The 14,905-nt window shown below is 50.7% G+C and overlaps 2 protein-coding genes across 6 annotated transcripts in view; one reads left to right on the top strand and one right to left on the bottom strand.

The window, feature by feature from the left end:
• FANCA (FA complementation group A) overlaps nucleotides 1-3,844 on the top strand; it is a 42,799-nt gene extending 38,955 nt beyond the window's left edge. For all 4 annotated transcript variants that reach the window (XM_075576837.1, XM_075576836.1, XM_075576835.1 and 1 more), the window contains one exon: nucleotides 3,219-3,844. In XM_075576837.1, the coding sequence (XP_075432952.1) occupies nucleotides 3,219-3,326 (108 nt within the window). In that variant the 3' untranslated portion in view covers nucleotides 3,327-3,844. The remainder of the gene's footprint in view (nucleotides 1-3,218) is intronic.
• On the bottom strand, nucleotides 3,536-12,308 carry ZNF276 (zinc finger protein 276). 2 transcript variants are annotated; one of them, XM_075576838.1, is made up of 11 exons: nucleotides 12,106-12,308; nucleotides 10,689-10,998; nucleotides 10,468-10,511; nucleotides 9,163-9,588; nucleotides 7,695-7,767; nucleotides 7,451-7,528; nucleotides 5,273-5,383; nucleotides 4,981-5,056; nucleotides 4,493-4,658; nucleotides 4,308-4,407; nucleotides 3,536-4,149 (listed from the first exon to the last, which is right to left on the bottom strand). In XM_075576838.1, the coding sequence occupies exons 1-11, from the start codon at nucleotides 12,251-12,253 to the stop codon at nucleotides 3,882-3,884; spliced, it is 1,800 nt and encodes a 599-aa protein (XP_075432953.1). In that variant the 5' UTR covers nucleotides 12,254-12,308; the 3' UTR covers nucleotides 3,536-3,881. The 2 variants fall into 2 exon arrangements, with proteins under 2 accessions (XP_075432953.1, XP_075432954.1); XM_075576839.1 differs by having other exon boundaries at nucleotides 4,493-4,610.
• Between the last annotated feature and the right edge of the window lie 2,597 nt (nucleotides 12,309-14,905).

Genomic DNA, 14,905 nt, shown 5'->3' with positions numbered 1-14,905 from the left:
CTCAAGTCCCATAAAAATTACGAATGGTACAAGGCAGGGTTGTCCCTTGTCCCCACTTCTGTTTGCATTGTCGATTGAACCACTCGCGGCCACAATTAGAAATGACGATGATATAAAAGGGATTGTTATTGGAGCGCGAGAATACAAGATATCTCTTTTTGCAGATGATATCATTTTGTCATTGTCGTCCCCAATGACGACTCTGCCTAACCTCCAGTCACAGCTGGAAAAATTTGGCCGGGTATCAGGGTATAAAATTAACAGCGATAAATCTGAAGCCCTGAACCTATCACTTCTCTCCCCCGAGGTAAAACTATTGCAAATTAATTTTAGTTATAAATGGAGCCCTAACAACATTAAATACCTAGGGATCAGAATCGCAAATTCTTATGCTGCCCTATTTAAATATAATTTCCCCCCCTTATTTACAGAAATTAAAAAAAACCTCCAGTGCTGGAACAAGTACCACATTTCATGGCTCGGAAGAGTGACATCTGTTAAGATGAACATCCTTCCCAGGCTACTGTACGTCTTCCAGACCCTCCCGGTCTGTGTTCCGCTGGCAGACCTCAAAAGCATTCAAAATAGTATTTTCCAATTCATCTGGAAGGACAAAAAGCCGCGGGTGGCTAGATCGGTAATGTTGGCACCACGGGAGTGTGGAGGTCTGGGAGTACCAGATATAATTAATTATTATCAAGCGACCCACCTAAAACAAGCGATAGTTTGGAACAACGATCCAGTGTCTTGCGGCTGGTTGGAAATTGAGTCCTCCTGTGTCGCTCCCCTCTCACTCGGGGCAATACTTTGGTCCGGAGGGGGAGAGAAGATAATATCGGACAGAACAGGCCTGGGAGCAATGAGATGCACGTGGAAAATTTGGACAAAAACAAGAAATAAATATAAACTGACGTCTTCCCCCTCCATACTCACTCCCATTTTTGGTAACCCTGAATTCCCTCCGGGTTGTGTCCCAGGGAACCTTAAAGCATTTAGTTTGGATAACATGAAATCAGCAAGTGATCTAATAGACAAAGGGACTCTTATTCCGTTACTTGATTTACAGGAGAAATGCCTCCCCATGAAACTCCCACTTTATGGTTATCTTCAGATCAGACACTTTCTCCTAACAATTTCCCAAACATCCAAATTTGAAGGTCCAACGTCTTTTGAAAAGATGTGTATGGTGGGCACATACCGGAAGGGTCTGATCTCAGAGATTTACGCGGGGCTAGCACGGTCCAGGAGTCCCGTCAACCACAATTATATGTTGAAATGGGCTGAAGACCTCAATCTTGATATAGACAGAGATGAATGGGAGGATATTTGGGAAGCAGCAGCCAAAACTTCTATTTGCACTACTACTAAGGAAAATATATATAAGATTCTATTTCAATGGTACTTAATCCCGAGTAGGCTGAGCCGGATCTTCCCTGGCCTGTCTGACCTCTGTTGGAGGGGGTGCGGCCAGAGAGGAGATCTGGTGCATATATGGTGGACATGCCCAAAGATCCAGACTTTCTGGAATATGATATGCTCATTGGTTGAGGAGACGGTAGGAGTTGAGGTCCGGATGGACCCGCTGATATGCCTACTCGCGAAACCCATCGAAGATATCTCTGTCCCTCTTAAAAAACTGGCCTCGTTCATCCTGACTGCGGCTCGCTGCTCAATAGCAGCTAATTGGAAAAAGATTAAACCCCCTTCTAAGCAAATGGTCCTTCGCAAGGTAAGCGAGGTCAAGCTTATGGAATACCTATCGGTGCTCCTGAAACAGAATATAGTACAATATGAGAAAGTTTGGGCACAGTGGCCTTATAATTAAAGAGATTAAAAATGAGATATGGATGCTTCAGTTGGACTCTGCATAAGACCACTAACCCCTCTAAGGGGGAGTTCATGTCTACTCAGGGTCTTTTGACAAGGTGGAGGGGAGGACAACTACACCCCTTCCCTTAGCTCTCCCCGTTCCTATCCCCTCTCTCCCCCCTTCTTCTGTTCTTCTCTCTTCTCCCCCTCTCTCTCTCTGCCTATCCTTTACATTACTAATATAAGGGGTTTGATCTAAGATCCTCCTAAAACTGTTAATTCTCCCGGACGGGATATACATAGTAGAATCTAAATGCATAGGAGGTTACAAAATACTAGGGGCAGATCGCCTCTTCTCGATCAATCAACCTTGAGATGCTTCGGGTTGTTCACTTTTAAATGTATATGTTAATTAAGTTTACTGTCTATAAACAACCATGTGATGTGAATGTACCCCTGTCAGAAAACAATAAAAATGTTTGAAATAAAAAAAAAAGAATATTTATAAAACAAATTACATCACCAACTGCGCCCCTTCTCCTTTATGTCTCTCCGCCCTGCTCTGTCCCCCCTTCTCTCACACACACCATTCTCCCTCCCATCATTCTCATTCCACCCTTCCCATTCTCTTTCTCTCTTCCCCATTCTCTCTCCCCCCATTCTTTGTCTCCCCTCCCCCCACTCTGTCTCTCTCCCCCCACACACTGTGTCTCTGTCTCTCTCTCCACCCATGCTGTATGTCTCTCTCCACCCATGCTGTCTCTGTGTCTCGCTCTCTCCACCCATGCTGTCTCTGTCTCTCTCTCCACCCATGCTGTCTCTCTCTCCACCCATGCTGTCTCTGTGTCTCTCTCCACCCATGCTGTCTCTGTGTTTCTCTCCACCCATGCTGTCTCTGTGTCTCTCTCCCCATGTATTCTTGACCCTACCTGCATGGGTGGGGGGAAGCCATCTTGAGCCCTGGCAGCAGACACCGGAAGTTCTCACTGACACTTCCGGGTCTCCCTTCTCTCCCTGCCGGAATTCTCTGCTCTCTGCTGTCCCCCCTGCTCTGATGGTCAAAACCGGGACAGCCACAAAAAACGGGACATTTTAAAGAATGTCAAGCAGCCGGACAGACATTAAAAACTGGGACATCTAATTATAGGGCTTTCTCAATTTGTAACATATTTTATTTAACCCTTTTTGCAGTAAGAGGGGTCTATCCATCCAGCAGCAAAAAGGTTACACCTGTGCCTTTCCTTGTCTGGCATTAAATAGCATGGCTATGACAATAAGGAGGCATGAGACCTCAGTGTGTGTAATAGCCAGGTTGTAGGGTTTTCTTTGCTGGCGCACATGCACTGCTCGCCTGCTTCTTGCGTTCAGTTTAATAAATGTTTAACATATCTATGTGTTTCCATTTGCAGTTACTGCACCTCTGCGGTGAGTGTGACCCCGAGCTGACCGCTGCTCTGCAGGACTCTCACCGGGCCCTGCACGACGACGATTTGTATAACGAGCCAAATCTTTTCTGAGAAGCGGAGCGGGCAGTGACAGATTTGTGTTCATGCATAACGGGGGCAGTGGGGGGAAGAGATCACTTCTAATTCTGAAGCCGCTTGACGATCAGCCCCCACACCCGCTTTACCAGCGAGAGTAAAAGCGACCATGCAGGCAACACACCCAGAAAAAAACCTATCCCGTGTTTCACTCCTCCTGGGGATAAAGCCACGTGGATATCACACACATTGCAAATAATTTATTCCAAGTAAGTCCATCCAATCTTCCTTCAGATCACACAGTTACAAATCCGTTTCTCTATACTTGCTGCCATGGTGGTTATCCCATTCTCTGGCACCGCAGGGGTTAAGAGTAAGCTAAAATCAGCTGGAGATGAGGGAGCGGAAGTGCTCTGTGCTAGTTTGTGCGGGACATAAAAACATGGGGCGCCTCTTTCCTGCGGTTCGCGGTATAAAAACGAGACGACTGTTCGAGTCAGAGTAATGTCTCGCTCTCTCTGTACAAGAAATCCATAAAAACCATATAAAAAGTTTCTGTCGGGTGCGTTTCTCTGCCCAGCGCTGTGCTCCCTATTGGGGGAGCAACTGTGTCAGTTCTGGCTTCATGGCCTGTCCTCCCATTGTCCCCGAGGGAATATCGGGCTCTGTTTCTGGGGGCTTGGCCGGGCTCTGTGTCAGGGGGTGCACCATGGACATGTGGACGTTGAGGTTATGGGCCTTCTCAAACCGCTTCCCGCACTGGTCACAGGCGAACTCCAGCTCTGCCTCGGCCTTGTGCTTGGTCATGTGATACTTGAGAGAGGCTCTCTGCCTGCACTGGAACCCGCACACTTCACATCTGCAGAGAGACCACATGGCGTTAGGCGGGAGGAATGCAGCTACAGAAGATTCACATGCTACATGGGATGGGTGTAATGAGAAGATTCCTGCTACTGTAAAGCAGACCTGAATACACCTGCCAACCCTCCGTCCCGGACAGGTCCGGCCGGCACTTACTGGAGAGGTTTTGCACCGGAGTGTCGCATCTGATGCACGGAGAGGTGCTTGCGCTGTTTGAAGGCCTGTCCGCACTGGTCACAGATGTAGTTCCTCTCCTCTAAGGGGGAGAGGACACACAGGAGGACGGGTCAGAGGGAGCTGGGCAGGGGAACATCCGAGCAGAGTGATGCGGCTGCACTCACCTGTGTGAATGAGTTTAACGTGCCGCTGCAGGTACCGGTCAATCATGAACACCTTGTTGCAGCCGGGGTGTGGGCACGGCCGCTCTCGTACCTCCTCGTGATGCTCCTTGATGTGTTTCTGTGCGGACAGAGGCGGGAGCCCAGCGAGGGCACGGTCAGTATGCCTCTGCACAGGGATACGTCTCTCTCATTATACATGTTGTGGCGTCTGCATAGAAGCCTTGTGTGGTAGGAGGGATACTTTGGTCCCTTCTGTCTGTGGCACTGCTCTGGGAGGGACATGCTTTATGGCAGGGGTGGGCAACTCTAGTCCTCAAGGGCCACCAACAGGCCAAGTTTTCGGGATATCCCTGCTTCAGCACAGGTGGCTCAGCCGTGCTATCCTGAAAACCTGACCTGTTGGTGGCCTTTGAGGACTGCAGTTGCCCACCCCTGCTGTACGTATCACAAGCAAGAGAAGACTGGGTCAGCCCTCCCCTCCTGTTTACCTTCATACCGTCAGCTCCCCTGTACACGGCTGTGCAGCCCTGGTAATGACACTTGTATATTGTAGGCAGCTCCTCCCTGCAAACATATAGGAGAAACGCCCGGTGAGAGGAAGCGGGGACCCCCACCTCCCTGCCGTGGCGACTCCCAAGCGCTTTGCAACCCCACCTCCCTGCCGTGGCAGCTCCCAAGCGCGTGGCACCCCGACCTCCCTGCCGTGGCGGCTCCCAAGCGCGTGGCAACCCCACCTCCCTGCCGTGGCGGCTCCCAAGCGCGCGGCACCCCCAGACACACCGTTCACACTTAATCTTCTTCTTCCAGCCGGGTTTGGGACCAGGTTTCTTTCTCTCTCTGGGCTCCTGGGGCTTCCTGGCCTCTCGCTGCTCGCTCTTTTTCTGGGGAACCCTGTTGGGCGGGAACGAGGAGACAATGTGCAAATCACACACCAGGAAGTAAACGCATGTGCTGAATATACAGCAAAAACCAAGCCCAGAGCTACTTCCAATGTGACAAAAATACACAGTGAAATACCTATTTATCTCTTGAAAAAGGGTCATTTATTTAAACCCTTTGGCCAAAGCGAATAAGCCTGTGAGCCACATCAAGGCATGACCAGTTCGCAGGTCCTAACACTACCTGATTAAAATTCTTAGTTACCGCTATAGTTAAGAGCAAAAATGATCACACTTTACTTTTTTTGCTGTATAGATTTAGCCACGCCCAGTAGCACTCCTTTTGACACATATATATATATATATATATATATATATTGTGTAGTAATTGTTGGGGTTCATCAGAGCTTGCTGGGTATCTGTGTTTATTAAATGTGCTGAATATCCCTGCACTGCATGTATATGAAAAGGTGTTATAACCCACCCCCCCCCCCCCCCGCAGCAATAAAGTATCCGTCGTAAACACGAGTTCATCGGTAAGACATATAGCAGAGTTGTAGTGTTGTAATATCACACTAACTTTGAAGTGGGCAAACGCCGTAAAAATACCGATGCCACGTCCTTGTGTGTGAAACACAAAAATATCCCATTTTAAGAATTACAGAACATGTTCCTGAAAAAAAACAAACTAAGTGCATGCCGTCTCTTGCAATATCGGCAATAGATTAAATCGTCAATACCGCCTGAGAACATTATTATTTTGAAGACTGCTGAGGAAGCCGGTATTCTCATAGGCCAAAACGCGTAGAGCGTGGCTTACGGCGTGATCTGGAGAGGCATTCCCTGACGTTCCCGGCGGGCGAGTTCATGTGACCGGAAGTGACGTCGGAGGTTCGCGGCGGACGTGACCGGAGGCTTGGACAGTAGAGCGGTGAGATCTCGACTCGCCACATATACCCTGCCTTTTGTTCACTTACATCATGCAAGCCTTCATTTGTGAGTTGTGTGTGAGATAAATGTCCTTTTCATTGATCTGCACTATGGCCCTGTCTCTCTACCGGAACAACTGCATCATACCAAAAGTATGTGTGCTAGGTAGCACTCCACAACCAAATCCGCATGAAAAGTAAATGATATGGTGCACGGGAACAAGGGGTAACCTCTAACCCCCAAGCAAGTCAGTGTTTCACCCCCCTTGTTCCCCCTCCTCTCCCTCTGTACTGTTTTTCTCCACGAGATGAACTCTCCAGACCATAAGCCAGGGCTGATTTTGTAGCTGCCATTAAATTCAATACATTGATCCTCGTGTTGACAGATTTTGTCTTTATTCCTTTATTGTGTGCTTTGGACCCCTGTATATATTACTAACTGCATCATACCATTCAGGGCCATCACTGCCACTGTTTGGATTGCTGCTTGATTATTCTTGCTCCTATGTGAGTATGAATTTGTAGCCCCCTTTTATTTATCACTGCCTTTGCAATATTGCCCTATGTAAATCCCTTTCTTTACACGGCTTCCATCACCGCTCCCCTATGGTTTGGAGAAAATATTTGGAAATCTCGCCAGCCCTGTGGGGAGCTCCCGGTCCCGGCGATAATGTTTTTGTTTGTGCCGGCGGACTACAAACATGGCTGCCACGGTCACCAACAGAAACCTGCCACGTCTCGTGACAACGCAGCTTTTCTATTGGCTGCTGGAGAAAGTCCTGACCCAGTAGGCCACGTTGTGTGACCCCTCCCCCTGGTATACCCTGGGCTTGCGCGCTCCTGAAACGGGTGTACCAGGAAACGCTCAGGTAAGAGTACAAAAAAAAGGGTAAAAGAATGGTCACTTTAAGCAACACAGAACTTGCAAATGATGGGGGAATGGCGGGGGAGAGACGATGTAAACCAGGGGTCGTCTCCAGTCCTCAAGGGCCACCAACAGGTCCAGATATCCCTGCTTCAGCACAGGTGGCTCAGTCGAAGACTGCCACTGATTGAGCCACCTGTGCTGAAGCAGGGATATCCTGACCTGTTGGTGGCCCTTGAGGACTGGCGTTGGCCACTCCTGCGCTATACTCAGCTGTGGCATTTACCGCTTCTCTGGATACGGCTCAAAAGAGTCATCTGACGACGGCTGGTCGCCCCGCTCCTCCTCCTCGCTCTGGAAATCTCTGTGCAAGAGAAAGCGGCACTTAGTAAAAGCCTCATTGACAGACACGGCATCCCCTTCAACCCTTTAGTGGTTTCGCATTTGCAGGCTGCAGTTTAGTTACTGCGGGATGATCCCTCATGCATCTCACTGGCGGGAAACATGTCAGGCGTTGTGGGTGTCCTCACCCGTCTGAGAGGTCACTGCACTCATCCTTTGGGAGGTCCTCGGAGACGAGAGGCACTGTTCCACTCTCCTGTCCTACAGAAGGAAACAGACTGGGTAATACATAGAAAACCCCTCTGCGCTAAACTTCTGGAAAGCCAATGGCCCTTTTACACGTCACTCCAGTCTCCTGGATGCAAAAGAATGACAGCGTATTTATCAAACGAAACACACTGCTTGCATTTAAGGGGATTTCGTGTGCTTGATAAACAGGACTGTATTTTTACAGCGAGGTAACTAGTAATAGGCTACTAGGCCCAGATCTACAAAAGGGACTTCAGCTTCACACACCTTTACTACCATTCCCATGAACAGGAGTAAAGTGACGCTACAGCTTAGCAGCCTTTTGTGGATCTGGGTATGTCAATAACTATAGCCCCAAGCGACTGAACAGGCCCTTTTTTCGACCGCAAATCCCTATTGACTTAAATGGACTGACCAGCCGCTTTGCCTAAATGTATTTGGGACGGACCCTTCTCTCCTGCTGCTGCTCATTGAGAAGGATTAGCAGAGAAAGTGCTCAGCATATCTCTGCAAAGCTCTGGGTGCCTTAGGCTGGTATCATAGTCCGTGTTAGGCCTCGTTTAGGGTGCCGGTTTCGGAGGGGGGGCGTGCTTACGTGCGGGCGGACGTTAGATACAAATAGTTTCAACTGAATAGCAGTTGTCAGGGTAGCAGCTACCCTGTCGCCGATGTCCGGAGTTGACGCTTGCTACAGTTTCAATAAACAACCCAAGTTGTTTTTTGAAGCTGCAGCAGCGTCACTGGTACTTCGGCAGCCAATGAAATCATTCTTGAAAATGATTTCAACACAGCAACTCCGATCCCTAAGCTGCCGTCTGTCGCCCCGCCTCCTGAAAGCTTGAAAAAGTCTGCTGGGAGGATGAACACACATCGCCCAGCAGACTGACGCTCGCACACCCAAACGCCCTCCCTCCAACTCCTGTCTCTGGCACCCTGAACTCAGCCGTATGGCGCTCGCGTGACAGGAACAAATTGAATTCCTATGCGGCCGCCCCTACTGCGTGTGCACGACGGAGCGCGATGGTCGGACCGCGTTTTGAAAAGACAAAAAAAAAAGGATTTTCCAGCGACGGCCGCGTCACATAAGTGGTTCAGCCATTCACAGCGAAGCAGCCGCGTGATGCGTGCGCCGCGCCTCTCCAATCGCTTACAGCTTATATTCACACATAACTTGAGCAAGAGGCGCCCGCGATGCAATGAACCCGCTGGACTATATTCCAGCCCTTACAATGCCTGGTTACAAGTAACCCCCCTCACTGCCCATTCTGCTGCTTAACACCCTCACAAATGTGGCATGTGGAAGACCCTACCTGTGTCTCCTTATCTTACTGTCGACCAGCGAAGGAAGAGGAGTGTGATGCATAGGTCATTTAACAGGCCTGAGATAGGTGGGCCTGCACTTCTCACCTTGGGCCGGAGCTGGACACAGGGAGGCTGGGCTAGCCAGAGGCAGGGCGGGCGATCTGCTTTGCGGGGGGTGGATCCCTGCCCCAGCGGTGTCGGCATCAGGAAGTGGTGGGGTGGTGTCCATCTGGTCAGGAAGGCTGTATCCCAAGGGGACAGACACTGACTCTGCGCTGATGCTGTGCGTTCCGTTGCCACTCGGCACTTCTGGAGCGCTCTTTTCCTGCTGGGTGGCCGGGGCGCTGCAGTCCGAGTCCGTGTCCATGATGTAGTCGTGCCCCCCTCCGCACCCCCACACTGCTCGGATGATACCACAGTACTGCGAGGACAGCACCCGCTGCAGGCTGGGCACGGAGGGGCAGCGCCCCGCATGGCTGTGCGTCCAGCTGACCAGGCTGTGCAGGCACTCCGGGCTTGAGGTGATCAGATCTGTGAGTGTAAACAAAAGGGGGTTATTCTATATCCACTGAAGCAGTCAATGGCGGTTTGTGCCCGAAAACAGTACAAACAGCCTTTTTGGTGATATAGAATAAGCCCCCCCCCTCGCCCCCCCTTCAGGAGAGTCCTATCAATGTCCAAAAAAGTAAAAGTTACAACTTTTTGTTTAGAATTGCAAGTAAACGGAACGGATTCAGTCAGCGCTGGCTGAACACGGCACCTTTATTATGCTACAGTTCCAAAGCGCGGGGAAACCGTTTCAGGCGAGGAGAGTCCCGCTCGTGCAGCCAACACAACATAGACAAACAATTTCTTCAAAGTGCAGCTCTCCTCTAAGACAGAAATACAAAGGAGAGCTCTACTCACAAGTTCATAATGATGTTCCCCATTTAATATGCAGCCAAGAACAGCGGGAAAACAACGTTTCAGGTCCCGTATGGACCTTTCAAATGTCCGTATCTCTGTCTTAGAGCAGGGGAGCGCAAACTTTTTAAGCTGCGCCCCCACTGGCAGGCCTCCCCCGGTCTCGCACCGCCTCTCCTACCTTCCACATGTGTCAAATAACGCTCCAGGGTCACGTGACCCGGCGTCAAATGACGTCACGTTGCCATGGAGACGCATCTGAAACAAGGTAAGCTTCCTTGTTGCAGAGGCCTCGCATGATTCCCCCGACATGAAATGCCTGGGGGAAGAGCGCGGGGCCTCTGCAACAGCCCGCGCGCGCTACCCCCCCCCCCCAGACAAAACTCGCGCCCCCGCCCCCCAGTTTGCGCACCGCTGGCTTAGAGGAGACCTGCACCTGTATTATGTTACCATACGCATCTCTGAATACACTGAGAGTGCAATTTAAAAGTAAATCATTTCTCGTACCTGAGCAGGGATCCGTGGTGGCACCCACTGCACTGTGCATGTTACTGTAGGAACGACCAAACAAAAGTTACAATCCACCCAGAGGGATAAAATGCTCACACACTTTCTATAACTCCAGTCCATGAGAAGCGCCATGGTTAAAACATGTTGGTTCCTGGAAGGGAAGGAGAAAGGTACGTTACCCACATTAAGCAGCAGGCGGACAGAGAGAGCGCGCTCACCCTGCTCTGCTTCTCTGGGGGTCGGTGGGTGAGGTATTCACTCGTTGTATGAACGTCCTCAGCACACTGCGGCACTTATAAAACTGTGCGTGGCAGTCCTTGCAGACGAACTGGGGCAAGTCAGGATTCTGCCGGACCGCCACCCCAACCAGCTGCTGGAAGTCAGCAAAGAACACCTGGTCTAGTCGCTTCTGCTTCTCCGAACTCTTGCCTGTCACTGCCACCTTCCCAAAGGCATGGCGCAGGCTGCGGGAGGAGAACTTTCCGTGGCAGAGCCGGCAGTAACCAGTGCTCAGGGTCCTTCCGATACCTGGGCACAGAGATGAGCCAAAGGGACAAACGTTCCGCGTTACATCACCGGCTAAAACCCAAAGGTCTCGTAATATAGCACTGCAAACTTCCACAGCAAAACCATTCACACCAGTAACTCTGCTGCTGGGATCTGCACAATCCCACCACAGCGATTTTTCAGAAGAGTCAGAGGTCCCCACTGTATCTGGGATGTTAATATGGCTCAACAACTGTCATACTTGGGGAGGGCAGGGATTTGGGGACACCTCAGGGTGAGATTGAGTATAATCATGTTTACTTCAGTAGGTATCTCTACACAGAACTTAGTATCAATAACACACAGGTCACATCCACCCCGTCACACTCTCTCCCCTGTCTCTCACGCTGTCCCCTCTCTGTTACACACTGACACCTCTCCCGTTGTCTAACACACTATCCGTCCCGTCTGTCACACACTGACGCCTCTCCCCCCGTCACACACTGACCCATCTACCCCATCTCACACACACTGTCCCCTCTACCCAGTCACACACACTGTCCCCTCTCCCCCACTGTCCTGTCTCACACAGTCCCCTCTCCCCGTCTCACACACTGTTCCCTGTCACACACACTGTCTCGTGTTACACACTGTTCCCTTTCACTGTCCCCAGTGTCGTACACACTGTCCCCGTCCCCCACACACACTATCCTCGTCCCATCCCCCACACACACTGTCGCCCTCTCCCACACTGTCCCTTCGTCCCGTGTCACAAACACTGTCCCCTCTCTCACACAAACACACTGTCCCCCGTGTCACACATAGACACACTGTCCCCCATGTCACAAATACACACTTTGTCCCCCCGTGTCACACACACACTGTCCCCCCGTGTCACACAGACTGCCCCCTGTGTCTCACACACTGTCCCGTGTCTCACACACACTGTCCCCTGTGTCTCACACACACTGTCCCCTGTGTCTCACACACACTGTCCCCTGTGCCTCACACACACTGTCCCCTGTGTCTCACACACACACTGCCCCCTGTGTCTCACACACACACTGCCCCCTGTGTCTCACACACACTGTCCCGTGTCTCACACACACTGCCCCCTGTGTCTCACACACACTGCCCCCTGTGTCACACCCGGGCTCTGTCTCTGCTCCTCGGGCTCCCAGGGCAGCTGTAGTTCGGCCCCGCTGTCCCCCTGCACGGCCCCGTCCTCCCCTCGGCCCGCTCCCCGGTCTGCTCTCCTGTCCCAGGCCGCCCTCCGCTCGCGCCGCTCCCGCTTCATCCCGCGGCCACACTCCCGGAGCCGCCATCCAACCCGAGGAGACTTCCGGTCAGAGCCTGGGACAGCGGCGGGGAGGAGGAACCCCGCCTGGGACAGCGCCCCCCGCGGCGGGGAGGAGGCACCGCACCCGGGATCACTACAGCGCACAGTATGTACAGGATCAGCTACACTGATACACTGTATCCAGGTCTTATACACAGTATGTACAGGTACTGCAACACTGCATCCATATCTTATACACAGTATGTACAGGTACTGCAACACTGTATCCAGGTCTTATACACAGTATGTACAGGTACTGCAACACTGTATCCAGATCTTATACACAGTATGTACAGGTACTGCAACACTGTATCCAGATCTTATACACAGTGTGTACAGGTACTGCAACACTGTATCCAGGTCTTATACACAGTGTGTACAGGTACTGCAACACTGTATCCATGTCTTATACACAGTATGTACAGGTACTGCAACACTGTATCCAGATCTTATACACAGTATGTACAGGTACTGCAACACTGTATCCAGGTCTTATACACAGTATGTACAGGTACTGCAACACTGTATCCAGATCGTATACACTAATAATATGCACTAATATACCAAGATATTATATATATACAACTATATACAGGTACAGAGCCACATGTACTGTATATCCAATAACATAGTTCAACAGCACTATCACTAGAACAGGCCGGTGCATTAAAGTGGGCATCCTGTATTATAATAATAATTATTATTATAATGATATGGTATTCCTGTTCTGTGTGTGTATCTATATTATATATATGCTATCCATCACATCAGTTCCTTATAACAGCTGGGACATTCCCTCACTGTCACTTATTTGTAGGTGTCACACTAGCTGTTGCCCTCTCTGACACTCAGTAGTGGTGCTCCCATTCCGACATTCAGGAGATGTGACACTCCCTCCCTAACACTCACTAGATGTGAAACTCCCTCCCTGACACTCACTAGATGTGACACTCCCTCCCTGACACTCACTAGATGCGACACTCCCTCCCTGTCACTCACTAGATGTGACACTACCTCCCTGACACTCAGTAGATGTGACAGTACCTCCCTGACACTCACTAGATGTGACACTCCCTCCCTCACACTCAGTAGATGTGACACGCCCTCCCTCACACTCAGTAGATGTGACACTCCCTCCGTGACACTCAGTAGATGTGACACTACCTCCCTGACACTCAGTAGCTGTGACACTCCCTCCCTGTCACTCACTAGATGTGACACTCCCCCCTGTCACTCAGTAGATGTGACACTCCCTCCCTGACACTCACTAGATGTGACACTCCCTCCCTGTCACTCAGATGTGACACTCCCTCCCTGACACTCAGTAGATGTGACACTCCCTCCCTGTCACTCAGGAGATGCGACACTCCCTCCCTGACACTCACTAGATGTGACACTCCCTGAAACTCAGTAGATGTGACACTCCCTCCCTGTCACTCAGTAGATGTGACACTCCCTGTCACTCAGTAGATGTGACACTCCCTCCCTTTCACTCAGTAGATGTGACACTCCCTCCCTGACACTCAGTAGCTGTGACACTCCCTGTCACTCACTAGATGTGACACTCCCCAGATGTGACACTACCTCCCTGACACTCAGTAGATGTGACACTCCCTCCCTGTCACTCAGTAGATGTGACACTCCCTCCCTGACACTCAGTAGATGTGACACTCCCTCCCTGACACTCAGTAGCTGTGACACTCCCTGTCACTCACTAGATGTGACACTCCCCAGATGTGACACTACCTCCCTGACACTCACTAGATGTGACACTCCCTCCCTGACACTCAGTAGATGTGACACTACCTCCCTGACACTCAGTAGATGTGACACTCCCTCTCTCACACTCAGTAGATGTGACACTCCCTCCCTCACACTCAATAGATGTGACACTCCCTCCCTGACACTCAGTAGATGTGACACTACCTCCCTGACACTCAGTAGCTGTGACACTCCCTCCCTGTCACTCACTAGATGTGACACTCCCTCCCTGTCACTCAGTAGATGTGACACTCCCTCCCTGTCACTCAGTAGATGTGACACTCCCTGTCACTCAGTAGATGTGACACTCCCTCCCTTTCACTCAGTAGATGTGACACTCCCTCCCTGACACTCAGTAGCTGTGACACTCCCTGTCACTCACTAGATGTGACACTCCCCAGATGTGACACTACCTCCCTGACACTCAGTAGATGTGACACTCCCTCCCTGTCACTCAGTAGATGTGACACTCCCTCCCTGACACTCAGTAGATGTGACACTCCCTCCCTGACACTCAGTAGCTGTGACACTCCCTGTCACTCACTAGATGTGACACTCCCCAGATGTGACACTACCTCCCTGACACTCAGTAGATGTGACACTCCCTCCCTGACACTCAGTAGCTGTGTCACTCCCTGACACTCACTAGATGTGACACTCCCTCCCTGATACTCACTAGATGTGACACTCATTAGATGTGACACTACCTCCCTGACACTCAGTAGATGTGACACTCCCTCCCTGTCACTCAGTAGATGTGACACTCCCTTCCTGTCACTCAGTAGATGTGACACTACCTCCCTGACACTCAGTAGATGTGACACTCCCTCCCTGACACTCAGTAGATGT

Source organism: Ascaphus truei, chromosome 19 (assembly GCF_040206685.1).
Source record: "Ascaphus truei isolate aAscTru1 chromosome 19, aAscTru1.hap1, whole genome shotgun sequence".
NCBI lineage: Eukaryota > Metazoa > Chordata > Amphibia > Anura > Ascaphidae > Ascaphus > Ascaphus truei.
This window is presented reverse-complemented; position numbering and strand designations above follow the sequence as displayed.

What these genes read in the sequence shown, in the direction of transcription:
- ZNF276 (XM_075576838.1), bottom strand. Translation starts at nt 12,253, where the DNA reads ATGAAGCGGGAGCGGCGCGAGCGGAGGGCGGCCTGGGACAGGAGAGCA. An exon ending in TGCAGTGACCTCTCAGACGG is followed by an intron (nt 7,529 to 7,694) that starts GTGAGGACACCC and finishes TCTCTTGCACAG; the next exon opens with AGATTTCCAGAGCGAGGAGG. An exon ending in GGGGAGCTGACGGTATGAAG is followed by an intron (nt 4,659 to 4,980) that starts GTAAACAGGAGG and finishes ATCCCTGTGCAG; the next exon opens with AGGCATACTGACCGTGCCCT.